General features: G+C 48.9%; 1 protein-coding gene across 9 annotated transcripts in view; it reads right to left on the bottom strand.

Moving 5' to 3' along the window:
- Nucleotides 1-23,492, bottom strand: part of ZC3H18 (zinc finger CCCH-type containing 18) — a 58,595-nt gene that overhangs the window by 33,917 nt on the left and 1,186 nt on the right. For 3 of the 9 annotated variants that reach the window (XM_054170068.1, XM_054170071.1, XM_054170070.1), the window contains 7 exons: nucleotides 14,564-15,156; nucleotides 9,867-9,951; nucleotides 6,520-6,668; nucleotides 6,104-6,196; nucleotides 4,539-4,696; nucleotides 2,976-3,008; nucleotides 1,340-1,466 (listed from right to left, as the gene is read on the bottom strand). In XM_054170068.1, coding sequence (XP_054026043.1) covers nucleotides 1,340-1,466; nucleotides 2,976-3,008; nucleotides 4,539-4,696; nucleotides 6,104-6,196; nucleotides 6,520-6,668; nucleotides 9,867-9,951; nucleotides 14,564-15,142 — 1,224 coding nt within the window. In that variant the 5' untranslated portion in view covers nucleotides 15,143-15,156. Of the gene's footprint in view, nucleotides 1-1,339; nucleotides 1,467-2,975; nucleotides 3,009-4,538; nucleotides 4,697-6,103; nucleotides 6,197-6,519; nucleotides 6,669-9,866; nucleotides 9,952-14,563; nucleotides 15,157-21,309; nucleotides 21,412-23,492 lie in introns of all 9 variants that reach the window. The other 6 variants (XM_054170072.1, XM_054170073.1, XM_054170077.1 and 3 more) reach the window with 4 other exon arrangements.

The raw sequence follows: 23,492 nt of genomic DNA, 5'->3' as shown, positions 1-23,492 counted from the left end.
TGGTTTAGTTAGTCATGAGGTGTTGGGTGACAGGTTGGACTTGATCATAGAATCACAGAATCAATCAGGTTGGAAAAGATGATCTCTGATGATCTTTGATGATCTCTGAGATCTTTTCCAACCTGATTGATTCTGTGATTCTATGATCAGTGTTGTAATTTTTCAACAGGCAAAGATTAATTTGGATTCTTGTGCTCATTAAATGAATGTATTGATGTGTACAATAGATATTAATCATGTTTATAATGAGCTAATTACCAAAAGCAGCATGAAAACGGTGTGTCATGAGCAGCACCAGCCAGGACACCCTCTTGTTTGTGTGCTGCATGATCTTAACAGCAAAAAGAACTTCTTAAAGTATGTGACCACCAAAACCTCTCCACCTGGAAGAATCTGTTACTTTTGCCACTGTGGAGGTAAAACAATTCACCTGAGGGCAAAAGGAAGGGGAGGGAAAGGGTTCACAGCCTTATTTCCACCTTACAGCAGTACAACACCAACTGACTCTGCAGTTGCAGCTTGGCAGCTGGCTGGAGCTCACCTCTGACTGAAGGAACGTGCAGCTCCATCAGAGGTAATGTTCATGCTGTCTGTACACAAAGCATGCCTGTCCACATTTAATCCTTTTTCCTGTCCCAGTAGCTAACAACTAAACACTTCCTCAGGCAGGTTATTTCCTGGAAACTCCCTCCCTCCCTTGCCAACATATCCAAGAGTGGCTGCAGATGCAGCTGGCAGCGCTGCACAACCGCCTGGTACACAGAGGAGCAGCCAGTGCACGTGAAGAGGATCCATCTTCCCACCTCAAACATGCTTTTGCCCTCAGCATCTTGAATATCCTCCTGTCCCCACACCTAGAGTGTGCTTTGTGCAGTAATTCAGTTGAGATGCAACTACCTGTAAGAAGCTGGGACATGGGGATCAGGCTCTTCTCCCAAGGAACAACTGACGGGACAAGAGGAAATGGCCTCAAGATGCCTCAGGGGAGCTTTAGGTTGGACATGAGGAACAATTTCTTTCTCTTGAGGGTTGTCTAGTCCTGGGTTAGGCTGCCCAGGGCAGTGGTGGGAGTCCCTGTCCCTGGATGGGTTTCAAAGCAATAGAGATGTGGAGCTAAGGGACATTGTTTAGTGGTGACCTGGCAGTGCTGGGTAAATGGTTGGACTCCCTGATCTTACAGATCTCCTCCAACTGAAACAATTCTGTGGTTCTTTGGTTGAGCATCTTGAACACACATGCAAAAGTCCCATTTCCACCCCTGCACTGGAAACCCAAGAAAAGCACCAGAAGCACCTGGAAGAAAGCTGCAAGGCAAAGCAGGGCAAAGGGGTATTATTACCTTACTTACTCTGTAGTTACGGTAGGGATCAGGGTCTGTGTACTGAACCCTGAAATTCTCATACTGCCCACCACGCCAGAACCGCTCTATTTCATAGTCATAATAGGGATCTGTATAGGGATCAAGCCTACAATGAAAAACAGGGAGTTAGAAAGGGAATTGCCACCCTGGCACCACACAGAAACATCTACGTGTTCTAGGTCAGGTCTCGGTCATTGCCCACTGACAAGAAAAAAACCATCAAGTTCAGTGGTGGGTGGCCACACAGAGAGGCTTATTTCCCACCCATCCCAAACAGACACAAACCTTTCTTGATAAAGGCAAAAAAAAAAAAGAGACAACACCCCCAAGCAAACCCAGCCTTCCAGTCAGTGTGGTAAAAATGGGGAGATCCCCAATTTTGGGGCCACTCTGGATGTAAAGCAGATGTCAGCAAACAGCTTTTGCCTCATTTATTGAGAGCTGCCTTTTCCCTTCATGCACAGAGAGAGCTCATCCCAAACACCCCCATGTCAGAAGTGGAATGAATGGTGATCTCCTAGTGCCACGCCACCAGCAGTGATGGGTGCATCCCAGTGCCTCCAGCGTGGGATATGAGCTGCTGCTGAGCTTCCCACTGGGAGAAGCCAACAAGGCTCTGTCCCTACACCTGGGAATACTCCATGCCATGAAGGGAACAGCATCTGCAACTGATATTCTCCAGTGGAAAACAGGAACTGGCCACCCAGTGTGAAGTGGTGAGCACGTGGCACGCCTTGCTCAACTACATAACTGGATTAGTTTTGGGGAAGAAAAGGATTTGAACCCCACCCTCCTTAAATCTGCATTTCCCCCTCCTTCTGAGGATTTCAGCAAGCATTATTTGAAGGTTTTAAAGTCACATACTCAATCCCTGCCAACCACCTGGGGTGACAACACCAGATCCATTGGGAAGATGGGGAGGTGGGTACAGGAAACAGGAAACTTCCAGGGCCACAGAGAAGCCAGTGGCAGAATGAAGATTATAAACCAAATGCTCCCAAATTCCACATTATCCCTAATAACACCCAGACTTGTAAGAGGAATAAAAGGCCCACTTGTGTTTTAAAAAGCATCAAAACCAGGCTAAGATGCAAGTGCTGCCCTGCAAACCAGGCTGCACCCTGTGTTTCTTCCAGGGCTTCTAAATGCTCGAAGAGCTCAAATTTTATGTGTAAAAATAAGGAAAAGAGCACCAGGGAATCTTAAACCAGCACCAAACTCCTGATGCCATCCAGAGGCAACAGGCTGGATTTGGTGACAACAGGTGTTCAAACAGACAAAAAAAAATACATAAATCAGGAGCTATCCTTAAGAAGGAAACATTTTTTCACCCATCCTCAAGTCCAAATCCCCTTATTCCCTTCCTAGAATATCTGTGGACTGCTCTTTAATTTAAACAAGCACACTGCTGTGTCTTTAGAAAATTCAGTGCTTAAATTCAGTGAATAATTGATATCACCCTATAAAAAATATATCTGTTTAGTTAATAAATCATCCACCAGAGCTGATGGGACAGCAGTCTGTGGCCTAGGAAGTTTTGAGGAGTGCAATGGAGAAAGAAAAAGGGAATATTTTCTTACAGTTGGAACAATACTGGAATCAAAGACCTGCTTACCCATAGTTAATGTTTTCTTTGATGTCCACCTCCCTATAGTTTTTCAAAGAGAAAAAGGGATTCATGAACTCTTTTAGCCATCTCCACATGTCACAAGACAGTGCTGAAATCATTTATTTACATCCCAGCTTGCCGCAAGGTGTCAATTTGTGCAATAAATGTGTGAGGGGAAATAAACCAACACAACCAAACACCATTCTTCAGAGTTTACAGCAGCAGCTTCATAACTTTGGCTTTTTTCCCCCCACATTTTAATGCCACAGTCACAGATAAAGTGCTTCAATTTCCAGGGATTCCATGTTGTTTGATTACTCCTGTGTATCCCTGGCTACATGCAAGGCATTTTTAAGTTGATCACATGATAAAACAGAAAGCCCTGGACCTAAACATGAAACAACTAGAACGCTGATGGTAGTTTTCATATAGCATCATAAACCAAAGACACACAGTATGGTCACCTGGTGACAATGTGTCCCAGGGGCAATCAAAAGCTTTCTCATAGGAAGACCCAGATATAGACCAATTTCTACCCAGGAAAGAATTAATATGGGACAACTGCTTTGCTTCAGGCTGTAGAAGCTAATAGGTAGCTTCTTTTCAGATGGGGAAAGGAACTGCATTCCAGGGCAAAGCAACTACTGAACAGAAGCTTAACCTGCTCCCCCTTTCAGACCCTTTTTTATTTACAGGTCTTTCACTCTAAACCAGACAGAACCAAGCCTTGCAAACACTTTCTCTGTGAGTGAGTAGAAATAACCCATGATCTGCACATGCAGGAAGAACAGAGGATGTGTCAGCAAGACAAACAGAAATCCACCTGTGTTCTGCAGAACACAAACCTCACTCTCAAAAGGCCTTTTTCCATTGTATTTCTTGGCTTGAGAACTACTGAGCAAACCTCTCTTAGCTGAGTCACCCTTTTACCTTCTTCTGCCTGCTCTCACTGTTAGAGGTCTCCAGTATTTTATGTTTTTCCTCCTTAAAAATCCAACTACCTGAGCACTTAAGTTCAGGGCTTCATCTCTGGGCCAAGTTATGCCCTGGCAGGTAACAGGTTTGCTTTCTCAATGCTATCTTACTCAATAGTTTATGTGGGACTAGTGTAGACGTGCTGCTGTGCTTATGCCCTTCCAAATAGCCACCCAGTTGGTTGAGACAGGACAACTGGTGTCCTGAAGCTCCTGGATGCTGAGCATACTCCAACTTTGCAGCCTCAGGTTTGGCATTTTAAACAACTCATGGGTTGAGATAAGCAAGATAAAAGGAAAAAGTGCTGGAGGAATGCACTGGTGTGAGGTAGGCAACACAGCACTTGACAGTGTGCTTGAGGGACCACTGAAGGCAGAAAGGTTTAGAGCCAACCGTAAAGAAGGTCGTGTTGGACTGGAGCCAATGGAGAGAGGTCAAGGTTTCGCCAGTGTACAAGGCGCTTAATGGAAGTGGTTTCCACTTCCTGCGTGAGCATTCCTCCAGTTTGGAGGGAGAAGTTAATTCAAGCCTGCCCTGCTGCCCTGCCTTTCCCACCCCCCAACTCCCCGTGGTGAAGCCAGGGCTGTGCCTTACGCTGGATCTCGGACGTCTCTGGTGATGCGGTAATTCCAGTCGCGGAAGAACTCGTTCTCTTTGTCGAACTCGCGCTCGTCCTCACCAATGGTCACGGTGAACCTCTTCTCCTCAAAGTCAGGCTCCTGCTCTTTCCTCATTGTTGCCTTTTTTAACACCTGCAGTAACAGCCAAAGAAAAGCACTGTGAAGGAGGAACATTTCTGAAGCAGTTCCCTCGGCTCAAAACAGCAGCAGGCAGGCAAAGCTTCCAACGCACCAAGTCCATTCTCTGCAGCCACCAGACACGCAGGTCAGAGGATCAGAAAATCATTTAGGTTGGAAAAGACCTTCAAGATCACCAAGTCCAACCATTAACTCTACTCTGCTAAGTCTACCACTAAGCCATGGCCCCAAGGACCACATCCTCTGGAATCACTGAATCACTTTGGTTGGAAAAGATCTTTAGGATCATCAAGCCCAACCAGTCTCTAACTCTTCCAAATGTGGTGCTAGACCATGGCCCTCAGCACCACATCTCTACAGCTTCTGAACACCCCCAGGGAGGAGGATTCACCCACCTCCCTGGGGAGCCTGTTCCAGGGTTTGTGTGAAAGTTTCTGCTAATATCCAACTTAAACCTCCCCTGGTGCAACCCGGGGCCATTTTCTCTTGTTCTATCACTCGATACTTGGGAGAAATGACTGACCCCCACCTGGCTCAAATCTCCTTTCAGGGAGCTGTAGAGAGCCAGGAGGTCTCCCCTCAGCCTCATTTTCTGCAGGATGAACAGTCCCAATTCCTTCAACTTGTGGTCCTCACCAAGACCTGCTCTGCAGACCCTTCACCATCTTCTCAGCCCTTCTCTGGACATGCTCCAGCACCTCAGAGTCCTTGGAATGAGGGGGCCCAAAACTGAACCCAGTATTTGAAGCGAGGCCTCACCAGTGCCCAGTACAGGGGAATAATCCATGTCCTAGTCCTGCTTCCACACTGTAGGTGCTAGAGAATCAGGCACTGAAGGGAAACTGGAGCAGCTTTTTGATGTTTTGCTTTGTGGAGGGCTCCACTTCAGGGCCTGCTCTCACTGTCAGAGGTCTCCAGCATTTTATGTTTTCCCTCCTTAAAAATCCAACCACCTAAACACTTAAGTTTAGGGCATCATCTCTGGGCCAAGTTATGCCCTGGCAGTTAACAGGTTTGCTTTCTCACTGCTATCTTACTCAATTTATGTGGGACTAGTGTAGATGTTTAAGATCAGCTGCTGTGCCTATGCCCTTCCAAATAACCACCCAGTTGGTTGAGACAGGACAACTGGTGTCCTGAAGCTCCTGGATGCTGATCATACTCCAACTTTGCAGCCTCAGGTTTGGCTCATGCTAATGAAACACCCAACCCTGGCTTCCAGTTCCTCTTGACTGTGTCACAACCGGGATATACAAAAGACAGCTAATAGGTTGAAAGGCAAAAGGAAGGCTCCTCAAGAAGAGCAAGACACTCTGTGCTCCTAAAAGTGCTCTTCCAGCCCCCTGCTCCCCATGGAACAGGCTAAAGGATTTTGGAGCTGCCCCTGAAGGTGGCATTTACCTCTTTTGCATGCCGGAGTCCTCGCTCCCAGGCACTTTCTGTTGGAGGGTCTGGAGGGGGTGGAGGTAAGATCTCATCAACGACAGGGCCTCCCTGTTGGAGAGGTGAGAAGAGAGAGGACACAGACACTTGATGTCAGTTTTAAGTAGCAAAGTCTTGCTGTGCCCCAGTAAACAGTTACCCAAAGAACACCTCCAGTCACTCCAGAGATGTACCAGCAGGACACAGGCTGGGACACACATGGGAAATGACTGCCCTCTGCTAGCAACTTCAAGCCCACCTTTTAAAAATCACGTAGCCAATAGATGTATGGAGTCTTCCTAAAGCACTAGCTCCAGTAAAATCTTCACTTCTCCTAAAGCAGAAGACAAAAGCTACATGCAGAAGCCAGGAATTGACATAAAAGATGTCCATACCCAAGGGTTGGCTGGCATCAAGGGGTGAGGGCCGATAGGAGGAGCACCGTTTGGAGAGAAGGGCTCAGGTTTGGAGATCAAGGAGTAGTTTCCTTTGTCATTCACACCAGGATGAATAAATCGACAGTTCATGCCCCAAGTACAGTGACCTGTGGGAAAACAGCTCTGTTAGACCCCTGCAGGCCTACAGCAAGTGTTTGTTCAGTCCCACCACCATTTCAAACCCATCAAGGAGTAATACTGAGACACAGGACTTTGCTTCTTTCCAACTTTGTTGAGATTTACTTGTTTTCACACACATGGAAAGGGACTCATCATCCTCCATATTCCCAGAGAGGACAATAGAGCCAGTCACAGATGGATGAACTTAGTAGAACCTTATCATGGTGGGGAGAAAGGAGAGATGGATGCAGAGACACCATTAAGCAAATGTGGTAGTAAGCTTGTGAGCTTTACACACCTTATTAATGAGACACACCTCCAGGTATTTAGAATAGAATAGAATCCAGGTTGGAAGAGACCTTCAATTTAGCCCAGAGAAAAGGAGGCTGAGGTGAGACCTTCTTCCTCTCTACAACTCCCTGAGGGAAGGTTGTAGTGAGGTGGGTGTTGATCTCTTCTCCCAAGGAACAAGAAGCAGCAGCCTCAAGTTACCCCCAAGAGAGGTTTAGGTTAGACATGAGGAACAATTTATTCCCCTTGAGGGCTGTCAGGGCCTCCACAGGCTGCTCAGGGCAGTGGTGAAGCGCCCACCCACGCAGGGTTTTCAAAGTCATGGAGATGTGGTGCTGAGGGAGATGGTTAAGTGGTGACCTGGCAGTGCAGGGTTGATGGTTGGACTCAATGATCTTAAGATCACCTTAAGGTCTTCTCCAACCACGATTCCAGGACTATACCCAACTATGCCACAAGGCAGCTGCAGCCATCCATCTGTGCTCCTCAGACGCAGCACAGACAAATCTGGAAGGTGTTCAAGGTCCCACGTGAGCAGCACTTGACCTCCCTGGTGGCAGTGAAGCCTCTGATAGTCATGCAGGAGTGGGTGTCAACGTTATCTGAACCCAGGCCAAACCCAAGGCAAACAGCAGCGGCAGGAGACCTGCAGCCTGAACTTTGACACGGGCACATATTTCTGCGCCGCGCAGAGGCGGGCGTCACGCTGCGGGCTCAGGAGCAAACACCTCTGCTTGCTGAGGGACTTCCCTGCTCCACCATCACCACCAACACATTCATGTCTCAGCAAGGGCAGAAAGTCTGACAGCAGAAGACACTGAGGAAGCCAAGAACGTGGTATCTGATGGTCACGCCTCCGGAAAGCCCCTGAGCAGCTCCCTCCCTATGCTGGGTAGGCGCTGACGCAGGGAGACTCCACCCTGCTCTCCACCCTTCTTTTAATGTCAGATTTGCACAAGTTGTTTCAAGGGTGACTGCAAATAAACCCAACTAAATGAGCAACCATTCAGGGAGATGAATCTGAAGGAAGTGGAAACCATCATCAGCTTAAGAAGACTTTAGAAAACCTACTTTTAACACCACAACATAAATGGGGGATAGTCTAAGATGGTTGCTGTATGGTGGCACAAAGACTGGGGGAGGATGTCCTATGCAGAAGGATTACAAACAAAGTATCGTTTTTTAGTTAGATTTAGAAGTTTTGAGCCTCAGATCTCATTCCCACTATGAAATCTGTTCTATGATTTATTGTTAGAGCAGGTCCAGAGGAGGCCATGAAGATGATCAGAAGGCTGGATCTACGAAGCCAGGCTGAGAGAGCTGGGGTTGTTCTGCCTGGAGAAAATAAGGCTCTGATGAGACCTTAGAGAAGCCTTCCAGTATTTGAAGGGGCCTCCAGGAGAGCTGGAGAGGGACTTGTTACAAAGGCATGGAGTGACAGGATGAGGGGTGATGGTTTGACACTGGAAGAAGCTGGATTTATATTAGACATTAGGAAGAAATTCTTCCCCATGAGGATGGTGAGGCACTGGAACAGATTGCCCAGAGAAGTTGTGGAGGCTCCAAGCCTGGAAGCGTTCAAAGCCAGGTTGGATGGTGCCTTGAGCACCCTGATGTAGCAGGAGGTGTCCCTGTCCATGGCAGGGAGATGGGAACTAAATGAGCTTTAAGGTCCTTTCCAGCACAAACCATTCTGGCATTCTATGATCTTGGAGATCTTTACCAATTAATTGATTTGCTACCCCCATTCCTTCCAACTTTGGCCAGCAATGCCCAGCATGTTTCAGAACTCTGCTGTCTGATACAGTGGTGCAACCTTCTGGCTCAAGGAAAAAGCTTCTATTTACATGAGGATCATTTCTCATTCCAGCTATTTCTTCAGTCCAGTGGAAGTACTGGCCACCACCACACCTCACCCTGTTAGGTCCAACATCACCCCTCAAGCACATATTGCTAGGGTTTCTGGGTTACCTGTGGAAATATCTAAAGGGCAGTGATCAAGAGGATGGGGCCAGACTCTTTTCAGTGGTGCCCAGCAACACAAGGGCCAAGAGGTACAAACTGGAACCCAGGAGGTTCCACCAAAGCATAAGGGAAAAATTTCTTTGCTGTGAGGGTGCCAGAGTCCTGGACCAGACTGCCCAGAGAGGTCGTGGAGTCTCCTCTAGAGAGATTCCAAACCCACCTGGACATTACGATCCTGGGCAACCTGCTCTGGGTGACCCTGCTTTAGCAGTGGGGTTGGACTGGATGACTTCCAGAGGTCCCTTCCAACCCCCATGCTGGGATTTGGTGAAAACAGCTATACCTGGACATCACATCATTTTTTCAGAGAAACAGTATTTCTAGCCCCATTACAATTAAAACATTTCAGAGATGCAGATGGAATTGCAGGAAAAAACTGGTTTGATAAGGCATGAACTTGATAAGAAACATGGAGCATTTGCTATTTTCCTTTTCCAAGGAATAACCCCCAAGACCTTTTAAGATCATCAAAGCCAACCATCACCTAACTCCACCAGGGCCCCTACTACACCATATCCTTGAGCACCATGTCTAGACAGCTTTTAAATACATCCAGGGATGGCAATTCAACAGTTGATCAAACAGCTGACTGTTTCTTCAACCCAAGTAGTTTTATTCCAAGCTGCTTTAAACACACCACTGAATCCTCCCTGATTTGCTTCTGCTGCGCTCACCACGCTCCAGGCAAAACCATTTTTGCATTGTGGCTCTATGTAAATCAAGCAGCTGGCCACCAAGGAACAGAAAGGTGAACACTGAGGACACCTGAGTCATGGTTTGTCATTTAGAGAGCAGCTTAATGGGCACAAAAGCAAAGCAGAACACTGCAGCACCTTTGCATTTCTCCGACCACGGCAGCAGGTTGTTACCTTTCATGAAGAATCGGCAGGTGGGACGTGGCCTCACTTTTCTGTCACTGGGGTCTTTAACTTCTCCTTCTTCCAAGTCATCATCCTGGAACAGACAGACAAGCTGACATTTCAGGTGGTGCATTTTGGGGAGGGACTTTGACATTTCACCATATGGTCAAATATCAGTCACTGAAAACACACCCGGGAGCGAAACAGAGCAGAAAGGCAACACAAGGTACAATAAATCCCCTCAAGGACCTTCTCAATGTGCTGCTATGCACAGGGAGATGCATCAGCTCCAGTGCTTCAAAGGTGACTGCAAAACCCTTTGGGAATTGTGGACAATTGGTTCAGTGGTCAAATGCAGAGGGTAGTGGTCTATAGCTTGATGTCCAGATGGAGAGACGGGGATCTGTTGGAGCAAGGCCAGAGGCAGCCACAACAATGACAGGAGGGCTGGAAGCCCTCTGCTGTGAGGCCAGGTTGAGGTTGTTCAGCCTGGGAAGAAGAGAAGACTCCAAGGAGACATTCTTGTGGCCTTTCAGGACTTAAAGGGGATGAAAAGCAAGCTGGGGACACACTTTTGTGCAGGGCCTGCTGTGACAGGACAAAGGGTGATGGGTTTGAACTAAAAGAGGGAGATTTAACCTGCATAGCAGGGAGAACTTTTTCAGGCTGAGGGTGGTGAGACACTGGCCCAGCTGGACAGAGAGGTGGTAGATGCCTCATCCCTGGAACCCTTGCAGATTAGGTTGCTTGGGGCTCTGAGCAACCTGCTCCAGTTGCAGATGTCCCTGCTGACTGCAGAAGGGTTGGACTTTACGACCTTTTGAAGGTCCCTTGCAACCCAAACCAGTCTGTGCTTCTATAACATCTTGATGCCACTCCACAGACCAGGGTTTCAAGCTGCAGCCTTTTTATCTTAAAAGCTCAAAAATCCACAGGTCAGTGGATCCAGGCTCTCTTACCTCAGCTGAACAACTGCTACTACAATTAACTAATTAATTATTAAGTGCTCCCCCACAATGCTGAGCATTTCCTGGAGCTTTTCAGGAAGAAAAGTCGTACATATTTCTCCCAGTCCTCTCTGGCAACGACCTGACACCTTCTCTTCTACTCCTCAGCTCCACACAGGAGTTGAAAAGCAGCCTGAACAAAACTCTGCATCAGCCCCAAGGAGAAATCTGGGGAGATGAAGTTGCTTCAGAGGCTAAGAACCACAGGGGATGAGCGTAGAAGAACAGCCATGAAGCAGCTCCAGAAGAAAGCTCTTGGCACTTTGAAGTACCAGCTTTTGCTTTTGTTCTCCAGGGAATAAAGCCACTGTCCTGGGCTTCAGCAGGCTGCATCTCAGAAGTCAGAAGGAACTAAAGAGATGTGATGAAGCAAAATGCAAATGCAAACACAACCAGAGTATTGTCAGAGGTATCTGGCAAGGAACACAGCCTAAAAAGACACCCTGGCCTTTCCCCGCTCTGCCTCCGTTCCACCCTAGAGAAGCTTTCAGCATACAAAACATCTGAAGGAGGAGCATCTGGTGGGGACCTTCCCTTTGTGTGGCACTTGCAGCCCCCCCTGTAGCAGCCACAGCAGTTGTCTATGTGGAAAAGATTAAGAAAGTTCTTGTACTTTGATCAGTTTGGCAGCTGGAGAGAAGGGGGGGAAAAAAAAAATCCCATCATTCAGCTGTAGGAAAACAAAAGGATGTGCAAGAAGATGGGTTACTGTTACCAGCCTCTTCTGCTGCACTCCTCAGGGCAACAGAAGGAGAGCTCTCCTGAACAAGAGCAGCTTTGGAAGACTGCTCCTATATTCCAATTAAAATTTGCATTAAGCATGTCCCCCCCACCCCCCTCCCCTCACCTCCCCACCACCTCTCCAAGCTGGAGCTGTGAAAGCAGCATAAACCAGAGAGATTTAAGTTCCCCCTCCCCAGGCTGGGGATGGCATTCAAGGAGGCGTGAATGGTATAACCAGCTCAACTGGGCTCCTTTCAACTGAGCTGTGTGAAGTCTTTGGGAAGGCTCTCCTGGAACAAAAGGCAAAGTATTTATTTCTGTGAGGTCTCCTCGGAAGCAGGCAGCTGGGAGCCCTGCTAGGAGTTCATGTCTGAAAACCAGAGCAGAGATTCATCTTGTGCTTTGTGAGGAGCAGGCTCCCAAGAATGCCTCAGACTCCAAAGGGAAGCCATTCATATTTTAATCAGGAAGCAGGCAGCGAGTCAGGGCTCCAGGAATTCTTTTGCTCCACCTGAGCTCTCCCATACCACGTTGAAATTCCTGACTGGATCAAAAGAAGACACAAAACTTCTGGAAGAAGTGTGGCTTTAACAAAAATCACCTGCCTGGATGGGGGTGAAGAAGAAAATTGCAGCATCTTTTTAAGGCAACAGAACTCCTCAAAAGACTGTCAGAGTAAAAAGATCCACAATGTGAGACTCTCCAACAAAAAGGAAGGAGCATTTCTCCAGCTTCCCAAGCATGTGGCTAGGGCAACCACACAGCAATGCAAGGCAACACCACCCCCAACCATGAATCCCTCTTTCTTGGCTGAAGAACCCCAGTAAATTTGCAGATGACATCAAGCTGGGGGCAGGAGTTGATCTGCTGGAGGGTAGAGAGGCTCTGCAGAGGGACCTCGACAGGCTGGGCAGATGGGCAGGGGCCAAGGGCAGGAGATTGAACACATCCAAGTGCCGGGTTCTGCACATTGGCCACAGCAACCCCAGGCAGTGCTACAGGCTGGGGTCAGAGTGGCTGGAGAGCAGCCAGGCAGAGAGGGACCTGGGGGTGCTGGTCGATGGTAGGCTGAACACGAGCCTGCAGTGTGCCCAGGCAGCCAAGAGGGCCAATGGCATCCTGGCCTGCATCAGGAACAGTGTGGCCAGCAGGAGCAGGGAGGTCACTGTGCCCCTGTACACTGCACTGGTTAGGCCACACCTTGAGTCCTGTGTCCAGTTCTGGGCCCCTCAGTTTAGAAAAGATGTTGAGTTGCTGCAAGGTATCCAGAGAAGGGCAACTAAGCTGGGGAGGGGTTTGGAGCACAGCCCTGTGAGGAGAGACTGAGGGAGCTGGGGTTGCTTAGCCTGGAGAAGAGGAGGCTCAGGGGAGACCTTAGTTGCTCTCTACAACTACCTGAAGGGAGGTTGTAGACAGGCAGAGGTTGGTCTCTTCTCCCAGGCAACCAGCACCAGAACAAGAGGACACAGTCTCAAGCTGTGCCAGGGGAGGTTTAGGCTGGAGGTTAGGAAGAAATTCTACACAGAGTGATTGGCCATTGGAATGGGCTGCCTGGGGAGGTGGTGGAGTCACCATCATTGGAGGTGTTTAGGAGGAGACTTGATAGGGTGCTTGGTGCCATGGTTTACTTGATTAGGTGGTGTTGGATAATAGGCTGGACTCGATCTCGAGAGTCTCTTCCAACCTGGTTTATTCCATTCTATTCTATCCTCTCCTATCCTACCCCCAGTCCTTTCCTTCCTTGTCTGGTCACCAGGACATGCTCACAATGCTGCCCCAACCCAGTCTAGCCATGCAGGAACACTTTAGCATGGATGAGAACAGAGCCAGACTGCAGCTGTGGATTGGTCATTTCTCTATGTGGTGTTTTTCACTCCTGGTATTTGGGCTCAAGTAGGTGGCCACCAGACTAAGAAGCCACAGGAGGGTTTCCACTCTACTTCTAGAATTGCTTTGTCTTGCTTCCTTCTGCCTGCAAGAGTGAAACAGTTCTCAACTGTGAATCAGTAGCTATTGGGGCTGCACATCCCTGAACCCATCACCCAAACCACACACAGTCAGGTTAGAGACTTTCCAGAAAGCCCAGCAACTTCTCTACCTCTTCCACACATCCAGACGCTGCTAGAGCCCAACAAACAACTCAGGCCATGGGCTTCATGCACACACCTGACCCTTAAGAACATGGCAACTGTTCTACAACACCAGCCTCTCAACCTGAACTCATGAGATGGCTCATGAACATCTAATTCACAGCTGAGAGACCTGGGGTTGTTCAGCCTGGAGAAACAGAGGTGGAGGGGAGACCTTCTGGCTCTCTGCAACTCCCTGAAAGGAGGCTGGAGCCAGGTGGGGATTTGCCTCTTCTCCCCAGGAACAAGTGATAGAATGAGAGGAAACAGCCTCAAGTTGCACCAGGAGAATTTTAAGTTGGATGTGAGGAACAATTTCTTCCCCTTGAGGGCTGTCAAGGCATGGCCCAAGCTGCCCAGGGCAGTGATGGAGTCCCACTGCTAGAGGGCTTTCAAAGCCATAGAGATGTGGGAAAGGGTTTAGTGGTGACCTGGCAGTGCTTGCCTAATGGTTAGACTTGATGATCTTAAAAGGTCTCTTCCAACCAAAACAATTCTGATTCTCAGTCATCTACCACTGGCATCACCCAAAACTCTTCCAAGAGCTGGGGCAAAATAGCTTCTTAAAGCACTGGAGCCCTTCAGTGGGAACAAAGCTCATCTGTGATTGCTCTGTCAGCATCAGCACAAAGCTTTTCTATAGCTCATGGCATTAGACACCCCAGCCGAGTTCAGGACTTGGTCTCCACTATAGCCTTATCTCTACAGCAAAAGTGTTAGCTGCACCTTCAGGACACAGCTAACAGAGATATTCCTGTCATGGTAGTTAGGAGCCAAGCTCTTCTGAAACACCAAGACAGGCTTCACCCTGCAGCGCTCTGCCCACCCGTGCCCAGCTCCTACTTACATCGATTTCTCCGTCATCGATTTCTCCATCATCTTCTTCCTTCTTCTTCTCCTTGAGGGGATCCTGGCCATCCTTTTCATCATCACTTTTGCTGCTGGATTTTTTCTCATCTTCATGGGCATCATCTCCTTTTTCCTCCTCCTCGTCATCCTCCCCAGCAGCTTTCTCGCCGTCCTCCTCTGTGGCAGCCGTAGCCGGCTCCTCGGGAACTTCCTCATCATAGTCCAACTCGTGTTCGTCCAGCTCACGGGTGACAGAGGATGCTTCATCACCAAGGTCATTTGTCCTCTCTTCCTCCTCTCCTTTGCGAGCTGGAGGGCTCTTCAGCTCCCCACCCTGCTCAGACTCCTGAGACTTGGCTTCACTTAAGCGATCCTCCTCGTCTGAGTGGTTCTCCTCCTCGCCGTGACTCAGTCCCCTGGCTCCATCCTCCTCCTCCTCTCCCAGGATGCTGCCTTGCCCAGCCTCTCCATCGATCTCCCGGTCTGAACCGCTCTCTTTCAGGACTTCCTCATCAGAAAGCTGCTGGTCTTCCTCAGGAGAGCAGGGGTTTCGCTCAGGGCTGTCGGAAACATCCATCAGTGCCCAAGAATCTGCAGAGAGGAGAAAACAGTTGTCAGGGGGAAAGGAGTTGGCAAATCAAGCAAGCCTCACCTGCAGAGTTCCTTCTCTTGTATTTTACCTCTTAAAGAAGAAAAGGTTGCTTGAATCTATGAACACAGAGCAATAGAATGGTTTGGGTTGGAAGGGTCCTTAAAGGTCATTTAGTTCCACCCCCCCCTGTCGTGGACAGCAACACCTCCTACTAGAGTACGTTGCTTAAGGCCCCATCCAACCTGGCTTCCAGGGTTGGAGCCTCCACAACCTCTCTGGGGATCCTGTTCCAGTGCTTCACCACTCACATGCTTTATCACAGTACCTTTGCTCCAAAAATCAAACCCCCCATGAATGATGGAACTGTCTGACTCAAGGAACTGGTTGAGCTGCCTCCTCTGAGGAGCATTATTGTTCCACATCTACACAAAGCTCCTGGTGATTAAAAACTTTTACCCTTTGGCTGTGGTTCTCCTCCTGCAGCATTTCCTTAGCCCTACAAACAACCCCTTCCTCACCCCCCTCAGCAATAACCAGCAGTGCTGGGCTGCCTCAGAAGAGCCCAAGCTGAGAAAGGTGTCTCAGCAAGTTTGCCAACCACTCAGAGAGCTAAAAGCACCCACTACATTTTTCTGGTTGGACCAGTGGAATGGCTCAACAGAAGTATCAGCTCCTCTCAAGGTGGCACCTTTCCAGGGGACAAAATTCTCCTCCTCCAAACCCCAAAGCCTACACAGGAACAGGCTTGGGTGGCCATCAGACAGAAAAGAAGCTAAAGCAAACCCAACAGAAGCATATTTAGGGCCAATGAAAAGCCACAAGGTGACCAAGCAAGGAAACTTCCTCATCTTAGCAGCCATCCTCTTTTACTTCAGCTGCTCCTAGCTACAACCTCCCTGCAGACACAGTTACTGCTGCTGCTACAGAACCATGCCATAAATCACCAGATTTTGACCTGCTATTTTTGAGACCTTTGGAGTAGAACTGCTGCAAACACAAGGCTCTGGCAGCTCCATCAAACACATCCAGCAATCCTTCCTGAAATAAAAGACAAGGCAGCTCTGCACTGCTTCACCTTTTCCTGACCCAGCCCGTCACCTTCCCAACCGGTTCTGCACAGCCAAGGTTGTGCTGTCATTTGCATCAGAGAGCAAACCACAGACAGGCAGAAGGTGAGGCCAAGCCACAGCATCCAGACTGCCACACGCTGCAAATGAGAGCAAAGCAAATCCAGGTCTCCATGGCATCTGAAACCCAGACTGTTTTGGTCATGACAGAACCTGGCCAGGCTGGAGGGAAGCCTCATAACATTCAGCAAGGGCAGCCTGGGGAAGAGTAACCCCTTGCACCAGTACAGGTCAGGGGCTGACCTGCAGGGAAGCAGCTCCATAGAGAAGGCCCTGGGACTGCTAGTGGACAAGTTGCCCACGAGCCAGAAATGGGGCCAAGAAGGCCAGGGTTCTCCTGGGGGGCATGAAGAAGGGTGTGGCCAGCAGGCTGAGGGAAGTTAGATGTGGCACTTGGTGCCATGGTTTAGTAGTCATGAGGTCTTGGGTGAAAGGTTGGACTTGATGATCTTTGAGGTCTCTTCCAACCTTATTGATTCTGTGAAGTTCTCCTGCCTCTCTCACTCTGCCCTAATGAGGCCACATCCTGCATACTCAGCTCCAGCTCTGGCTCCTCAGTTCAAGAGAGTCCACTGGAAGCTGCAGAGATGCTGAGGGGCCTGGAGCATCTCTGTGAAGAGGAAAGGCTGAGACCAGGGGCTGTTTAGCCTGGAGAAGAGCAGCCTGAGAGGAAATCTGCTCAATGTTCAGCAAGAACTAAAGAGTAGGGGGCAAGAAGAAGGGGCCAGACTCCTCTCAGTGGTGCCAAGCACCATAACCAGGGACAGTGGGCACAAACTGGAATCCAGGAGGTTCCTTTTGAAGAGGAGGAGAAACTGCTTTGGTATGATGGTGCTGGAGGTCTGAACCAGGCTGCCCAGAGAGGTTGTGGAGTGTCCTCTGGAGAGATGCCAAAACCACCTGGACACTGTGATTCTGGGCAGCCTGCTGTGGGTGACCCTGCTTTAGCAGGGGCACTGGACAAGATGATTTCCAGAAGACCCTTCCAAGCTCCACCATGCTGTGGGAGCACAGCTATGTCAGTGCTGAAATACAGCAGGAGGGTAAGCGTGGGGAATGTGCAGCATCCCTTGCAGCCCATGCTTGGAAATCAGGAAGGCAGGACAACATCATTCCCTGTGCTGCTCATCTGCTGCTTCATAGCCTTGCCAGGGCCAGGGCTGTTGTATTTCTGTCTTGTCTGCTGCCAGATGCACTGTCATCACTGAGATAACATCTCCTGCCTTTATCCTGGTGAAGACATTATTAGCTGGCATTTGCAGCAAACCCTCAAGATGAAAGCCTCACTCAAGCAAACGCTGCTCATTAGACTAGGGGAGATCTGCAGAGAAGGAGCTGAGAAAGAGAACAAAATGAAAGAGACTCCCAGAAGCAGCAGGAGCTAGGACCTAGCAACTGTGCTCCGCTTCAAGTGTTCAAAGCCCTGCACAGATATGAGCTGATGGATAAATGGGAGGATGATCTAAACATCTGATGGGGCCTCGAGCAGTGGCAGAGTCGCTTTCTGAGCATCCTGCTGCCTGCTCTTTATTCCTCTGAGCAGCTGAAGTTGGTTCTTGCTCGCTGCCAAAGTTCTGCTTTCGCTCGAGAAGTTAAAAGCTAAATGAGAAGCCAGCAATTGCCTCCTGAGAGCAGCTCTGGATTGTTAAACAGGATGTAACCTTGCACCAGAAACAAAATATTTTTACTGCTTGATGCTGAGCTCATAAAGGCTTGGACAAATGGTTACTGATTAGAACCAAGCTAAGCAGCAGAGATTTTAATCACCGAGGTGCCTGAGAAGTTCCACTCCGCGTGCACTCAGCACGCCTTGGCCTGCTGCATCTGAAAGGTCAGCCTCAAGAGGCCAGGAGAAAGAGAAAACTGTCAAGGGCAGATGCCTTCAGGAAATTTGTTTTCTGATTTCACGTGAAGAGGCAGAGCCAAAGAGAAAATCCTTCGGTGAACCGAACACCTTTCTGCACTCCACACCGAGACCTTCGCAGGGACGGGGAGAAGCCAAAATGAAGCGGCTCATGTGATAAGTGTAAGCCATTCACCTCAGCCAGCAGCTCTTCAAGCTGTTATAGAAATCCAGTTACAGTCATTTGCTGTTAATTTCCATCCCCAGAACAGATAAGAGGCACAGAATCTGACAGCTTGGTTCAGAGAGGCTCACAAAACCCAGGCGGTATGGCTTCGGTCCTTATTTCCCCGGATTCAAGGAACAGCAACCTTATGTCCTCCTCCCTGCAGACAGTGAAGCAACACACAGAGACCTTTTTACTTCCTCCACCACCTCATATACCAAATTATTCTGGTGAGAGCCACAGTTCAGGGTTGCTGCTCCAAGGGCTGCTGCTCCAAGCTCACCAGAAGGCAAGAAAAGATGCCCCAGAGCTAATGAACCATATTTTTGCCTCCATCTTATGTGCCACCCTGGGAAAACTCCCCAAAGCAAATCCAGGACATGCAAAGGTAAAATCAGAAGCAGGAAAAAGTAGGGAGATGAAGACCAGAAGACAACTGCCAGTGATACAGAACTGGGACGAGTGGCTGGCACCCCATCAGGCTGTGCTGCCATTCAGTGACAGCTGGGCAGGCAGGAAAGTTCACAAGGTTCAACCAGGGCAGGTGGAGGGTCCTGCACCTGGGGAGGAACAACCTCCTGTGCCAGCACAGGCCAGGGGCTGACCTGCTGGTAAGCAGCTCTTAGGAGAAGGAGCTGGGAGTGCTGGTGGACAAGTTCACCATAGGCCAGCAATGTGCCCTTGTAGCCAGGAAGGCAAATACTTTCCTGAAGTGCATGAAGAAGAGTGTGGCCAGCAGGTGGAAGGAGGTTCTCCTTGATGAACCTCCTTGGTGAGGCCACTTCTGGGGTCCTGAGTCCAGCTGTGGGCACCCTAGGTCACAAGAGATAGGGAGAGAGTCCAGTGGAAGACCACAAGGATGATTAGGGGACTGCAGCAACTCTGTGAGGAAGAGCCATCTACAGATCACAGCTCACCTCAAATCTCTGAAAGCCTAGGAGGACTTTTTAAGGGGCTTTGTTTTTTTATCTTTGTTTTGTTGTGGGGAGGTTCTTGGGGTTGTTTTGCTCTCCACCCTGCCTCAGTCACAGAAAAACCTCAGAAAAATGACTCCAGGGAAGTTCTTCAACTCAAGAAACACTGACATAAGCAGGAAAACAGAAATCCACAGGCTTCATCCCTCATCAGAAGCTTGGAATTTCTGTGCCTTAAACCCCAAACAGTTTCTTACTGTCTTCAAAACCAGTTCTAAAAGCAAAAAATTAACCTTGAGCCTCCAGATAAGATTGTTTGACTTGCAGCCTAGGATGTGGGGCAAGAACCAGGTCTATCACTTCTCACTTTGCAACATTTTATCTTTAGAGGCTCTTTGAAACTACAGGCAGTCCAGGCAAAGCTGCTTTGGTCAAAGCTGCACAGCATCTCCCATTCCAAACCTGACTTTCTTTGCTTGAGGTTTGCCAAATGCTCATTTTCTGCAAGTCTGAAGCAGAGCAGAGCAGGTCACTGAGCGCTGCTGCTGCTGAACCTCACTAACCCCTCACTTTGCCAGGCTGAAGATGTTGGGGCAGCCTGTCCAGCAGGATGCTGTGGGGCAAATGCAGTGGTTCATTTTCAGCCCAAAGCAAGTCTTTTCCCACCTCTAGAGCCACTTGTGCACACCTCACTGAGCTGAAAGCTCCTCAGAAGCAGCTCACACATTCCCAGTGAAGAAACAGAAGATTTGGCAGCTAAACTCTCCAGCCGTCCCACCCACGGTAAGCACGTGGCACCCCCCAAGGTGTGAGCCACATGGCACTTGCTGTCCCCACAGAGAACACCCAGGGCAAGCAAGATTTTCCCTCCAGCTGCTCCACTTGGGGCCTCCTGCCCCCAGCCAGTCCCTGCTGCCTTGTAATGTCCCTGTCAGTGACCCAGCAGTGCTGGAGACAGCCTACCAAACACATGAACTGAAGAAGAGGCCTGAATAAAAGACCTGGGACTTCATCACCTTGCTCAGCAGCCCAGGCAGAGCCCCACTGCACTCAGCTACAACACAGAATCGTGGAATCATTTAGCTTGGAAGAGACCTTTAAGATCACTGAGCCCAACCATTAACCCAGCACTGCCAGATCACCACTAAACCATGTCCCTCAGAACCATATATCAGCTTCTCAATCCCTCCAGGGATGTGGACTCCACCACTGCCCTGAGCAGCCTGGGCCAGGCCTTGAAAACCCTCAAGAGGAAGAAATTGTTCCTCATGTCCAACCTAAACCTCCCCTGGCACAACCTGAGGCCATTTCTTCTCATCCTGTCACTGATTCCTTGGGAGAAGAGACTGACCCCCACCTGGCTCCAACCTCCTTCCAGGGAGTTGCAGAGAGCCAGAAGGTCTCCCCTCAGCCTCCTTTTTCTCCAGGATGAACAACCCTCAGCTGCTCCTCACAAGATTTGTTCTCCAGACTCTCCACCAACTTTGTTGCCCTTCTCTGGATCTGCTCCAGCACCTGCCCCCCAGTACAGGGGAACAATCCATGCCCTAGTGCTGCTGACCACACTTGTTTAAATGAGGGAATGAAGCATTAACCACCCCTTCACTCTGTCAATGCTTCATGGCTCCCATGAGATCCTCCTCCTAAGCTGGGCATTCACAGGGCCATCCTCACCTGCAAGGACTTGGCTGTAACGAGGAAGGGAACATCTTGTTCCCACTTCAGCCTCACAGCCTTACTGGAAAACATTTGAAAACCACAGAGATTTCCACTTTTCACAGGTGAAAAGAGGCCCCATACATCGAGGTGGTGTTAAGGAATCTGTTAGGGCAAGTTAAAGTCACCTGCTTCAGCCACATTGTACTTTTCCCCCCCCCCCCACCATTTCATGACATCCAAGATTTGAAATGAAGAACCCTTGACACAGCACTAAAAACAGCAAAAGAAAAGCCTTCTGCTACTTAAAAGTTGCCTTCTAAAACTCATCTTCAGTACTGCCAAGTAATCCCAGGATACAATTTAAATCATATGGTAAGCCTTACACTTTTCTTAGGTGATTTGCCCAAGGCAAGAGGTAGATGAGTCAGAGAGTTGGAATTCTTTGCAGCAGCTCTGTTTTCAAGATCAAGCCCAACTTCTAATGTCTGTTAAATGAACAGCATCAAAAGACACAAAATTAGAAGGAAGAAGTGGTGAGACACTGGCCCAGGTTCCCCAAAGAGCTTGGAGATGCCCCATCCCTGGAACCATCCCAGGTCAGGTTGTTTGGGACTCTCTTGAGCAGTATGATCTAGTTGTAGATGTCCCTGCTCACTGACACACATTCTGGATCCATGACAGTGCCTGTTGCTGGCAGGAGGCTCAAATCTTGTTGTTTATTGCTCTACCTTGTGCTGTTTTCAATTAGAACAACTCAGGGAAAGTTTGAGCAGCATCTTTAATTAAGCCAACAAAGTTAAGCTTTGGGTACAAGTAACTGCAGGTAGTCTGGGCAGCAGGTGAACTGCAACCAGTAAGGAAAAGATGCCAGCTTACTCTAACCCACTGCAGCACCTATAGGATAAAGCTGTGAGTTAAGATGGGATTTGAAAGAGGCACCAAGGGAAAATCACCCCTGGGAAGCACCACATCCATCCATTAAATTCCTTCTGCCAAGGCTGAACCTTTATAGGGTGCCACAAAAAGCTTTTTCCATGTGAATCTCTCTTGGCTATAGTATGGAAATGGTCAGTTCCAGCACCTCTGGTAACAGGAAGGCACTGAGCACCCTGCAGAAAACTGGAGCTCCACAGGGAATCAGCTTCATCTTGACATCCTACAAAGAATCAGGCACATACCCAGCTTCTCTACCCTCACAGCTCTTGGGGGGCTCACAAGACAGACACAAAAGGGAGAAGCAAAGAACTTTGCTGCAGGCAGAAATCTTTGTGACAGAAAGGAGAAAGAGCACTTTCTAACAGCTTGATGCAAAATCAAAATGCTTCCATTCACCAGATAAATGAAAACTTGATAGAGCAGAACAGGAAAGTTCTGGAGCATGGTCTAAGTCCAGCCATTAGGATGGTGAAGAGCTAAGGAGAATGAACAAGGAATGGTGCTGACAGGAGAGGTGAAAAGAAACACAGCTCAGAAAGATTTAGGGAACAGAGAAGTGGAAAACAGAAACAAAAGGCAAGAAGCACAAGGGGGGGGGGGGGGGGGGGGGAATAAGAAAAAGCAGCAACAAGAGGAGGAGAAAGAAATAAAATGCCTCTTGATCCAGGCAAAGAGCATAAGGCATAAGTGAAAAGAGATGTAGATCAAAAGCAGAGCACCCAGTCCTTTGCTTTGAATGAAACTAAGGTCGTTAGCAGAGGTAATTAACCAACATACATCCTTATCAGAGGAGGAGCACTGACTTGGGAGATGCATAGCAAGCTTCAATCACCTAGTAGCCCTCAGGAAAGTTTTCACTGCAGACAGCTGAGCTGCTTTGCAGTATTCATTTAAGAGAACTGCTTGGTGACAGCCATTTCCAGCCAGCTGATTGTCAAAGCAGAGCTCAGAGAGCTCTGAGTTGGGATGTTAACCACCTCTTTCCGTCAGGCAGGCTCTGGGATTGAAAGCTGAAGGGAAATGGCACTCTGGGCTGCTGGAGTTTGTTTTCACAGTGCAACTGATTTTCCTATGGCTCTTCCTGCAGCTCTCCACTGACAGATGCTCATTTGGAATATCAGCACCTCGGCCTCATGACACAAAACAAGTGCAATTGTTCCTGAATCCTGTAGGATTTGAGATCAATCACACTCAAGAATCTAACTTGGCTTGGAACATGGGGTCAGGAGCCTTGCAAAGAGCTGCCTTGATTAGACTGTGACCCTTTTCCTTAATCTAGGCAAGGCTTGGGGAAGGCAGAAAGAACAAACCAGCACCATGGAGGTACTGCCCTTGCTACAGCACCAGTAACACCTGTTTCAGAAGAGCTGAGCTACCAGTGGCTGTAAAAGAAAACATTTTTACTGTGGATGCCCAAAAGACAGCTGCTGAGATGACCCACAGGAGTGAGAATCTAAGCCACCTCCAGCAGCCTGTGTGCTGCAGCACCCACAATGGCAGCTCTGAGCCGGGAGCACCTCACAGCTCCTGCTGTGCTGGGTGGACAACACAAACCAGTGTGACATTGGTGCTTCATACCCACTCATGGCAGAGAGGATCCCCATGAGTGATGTACCCACCTACCCATCAC

This window comes from Dryobates pubescens, chromosome 19 (assembly GCF_014839835.1).
Source record: "Dryobates pubescens isolate bDryPub1 chromosome 19, bDryPub1.pri, whole genome shotgun sequence".
NCBI lineage: Eukaryota > Metazoa > Chordata > Aves > Piciformes > Picidae > Dryobates > Dryobates pubescens.
Note: the sequence above shows the minus strand (reverse complement) of the source record. Positions and strands in the feature narration are given on the sequence as shown.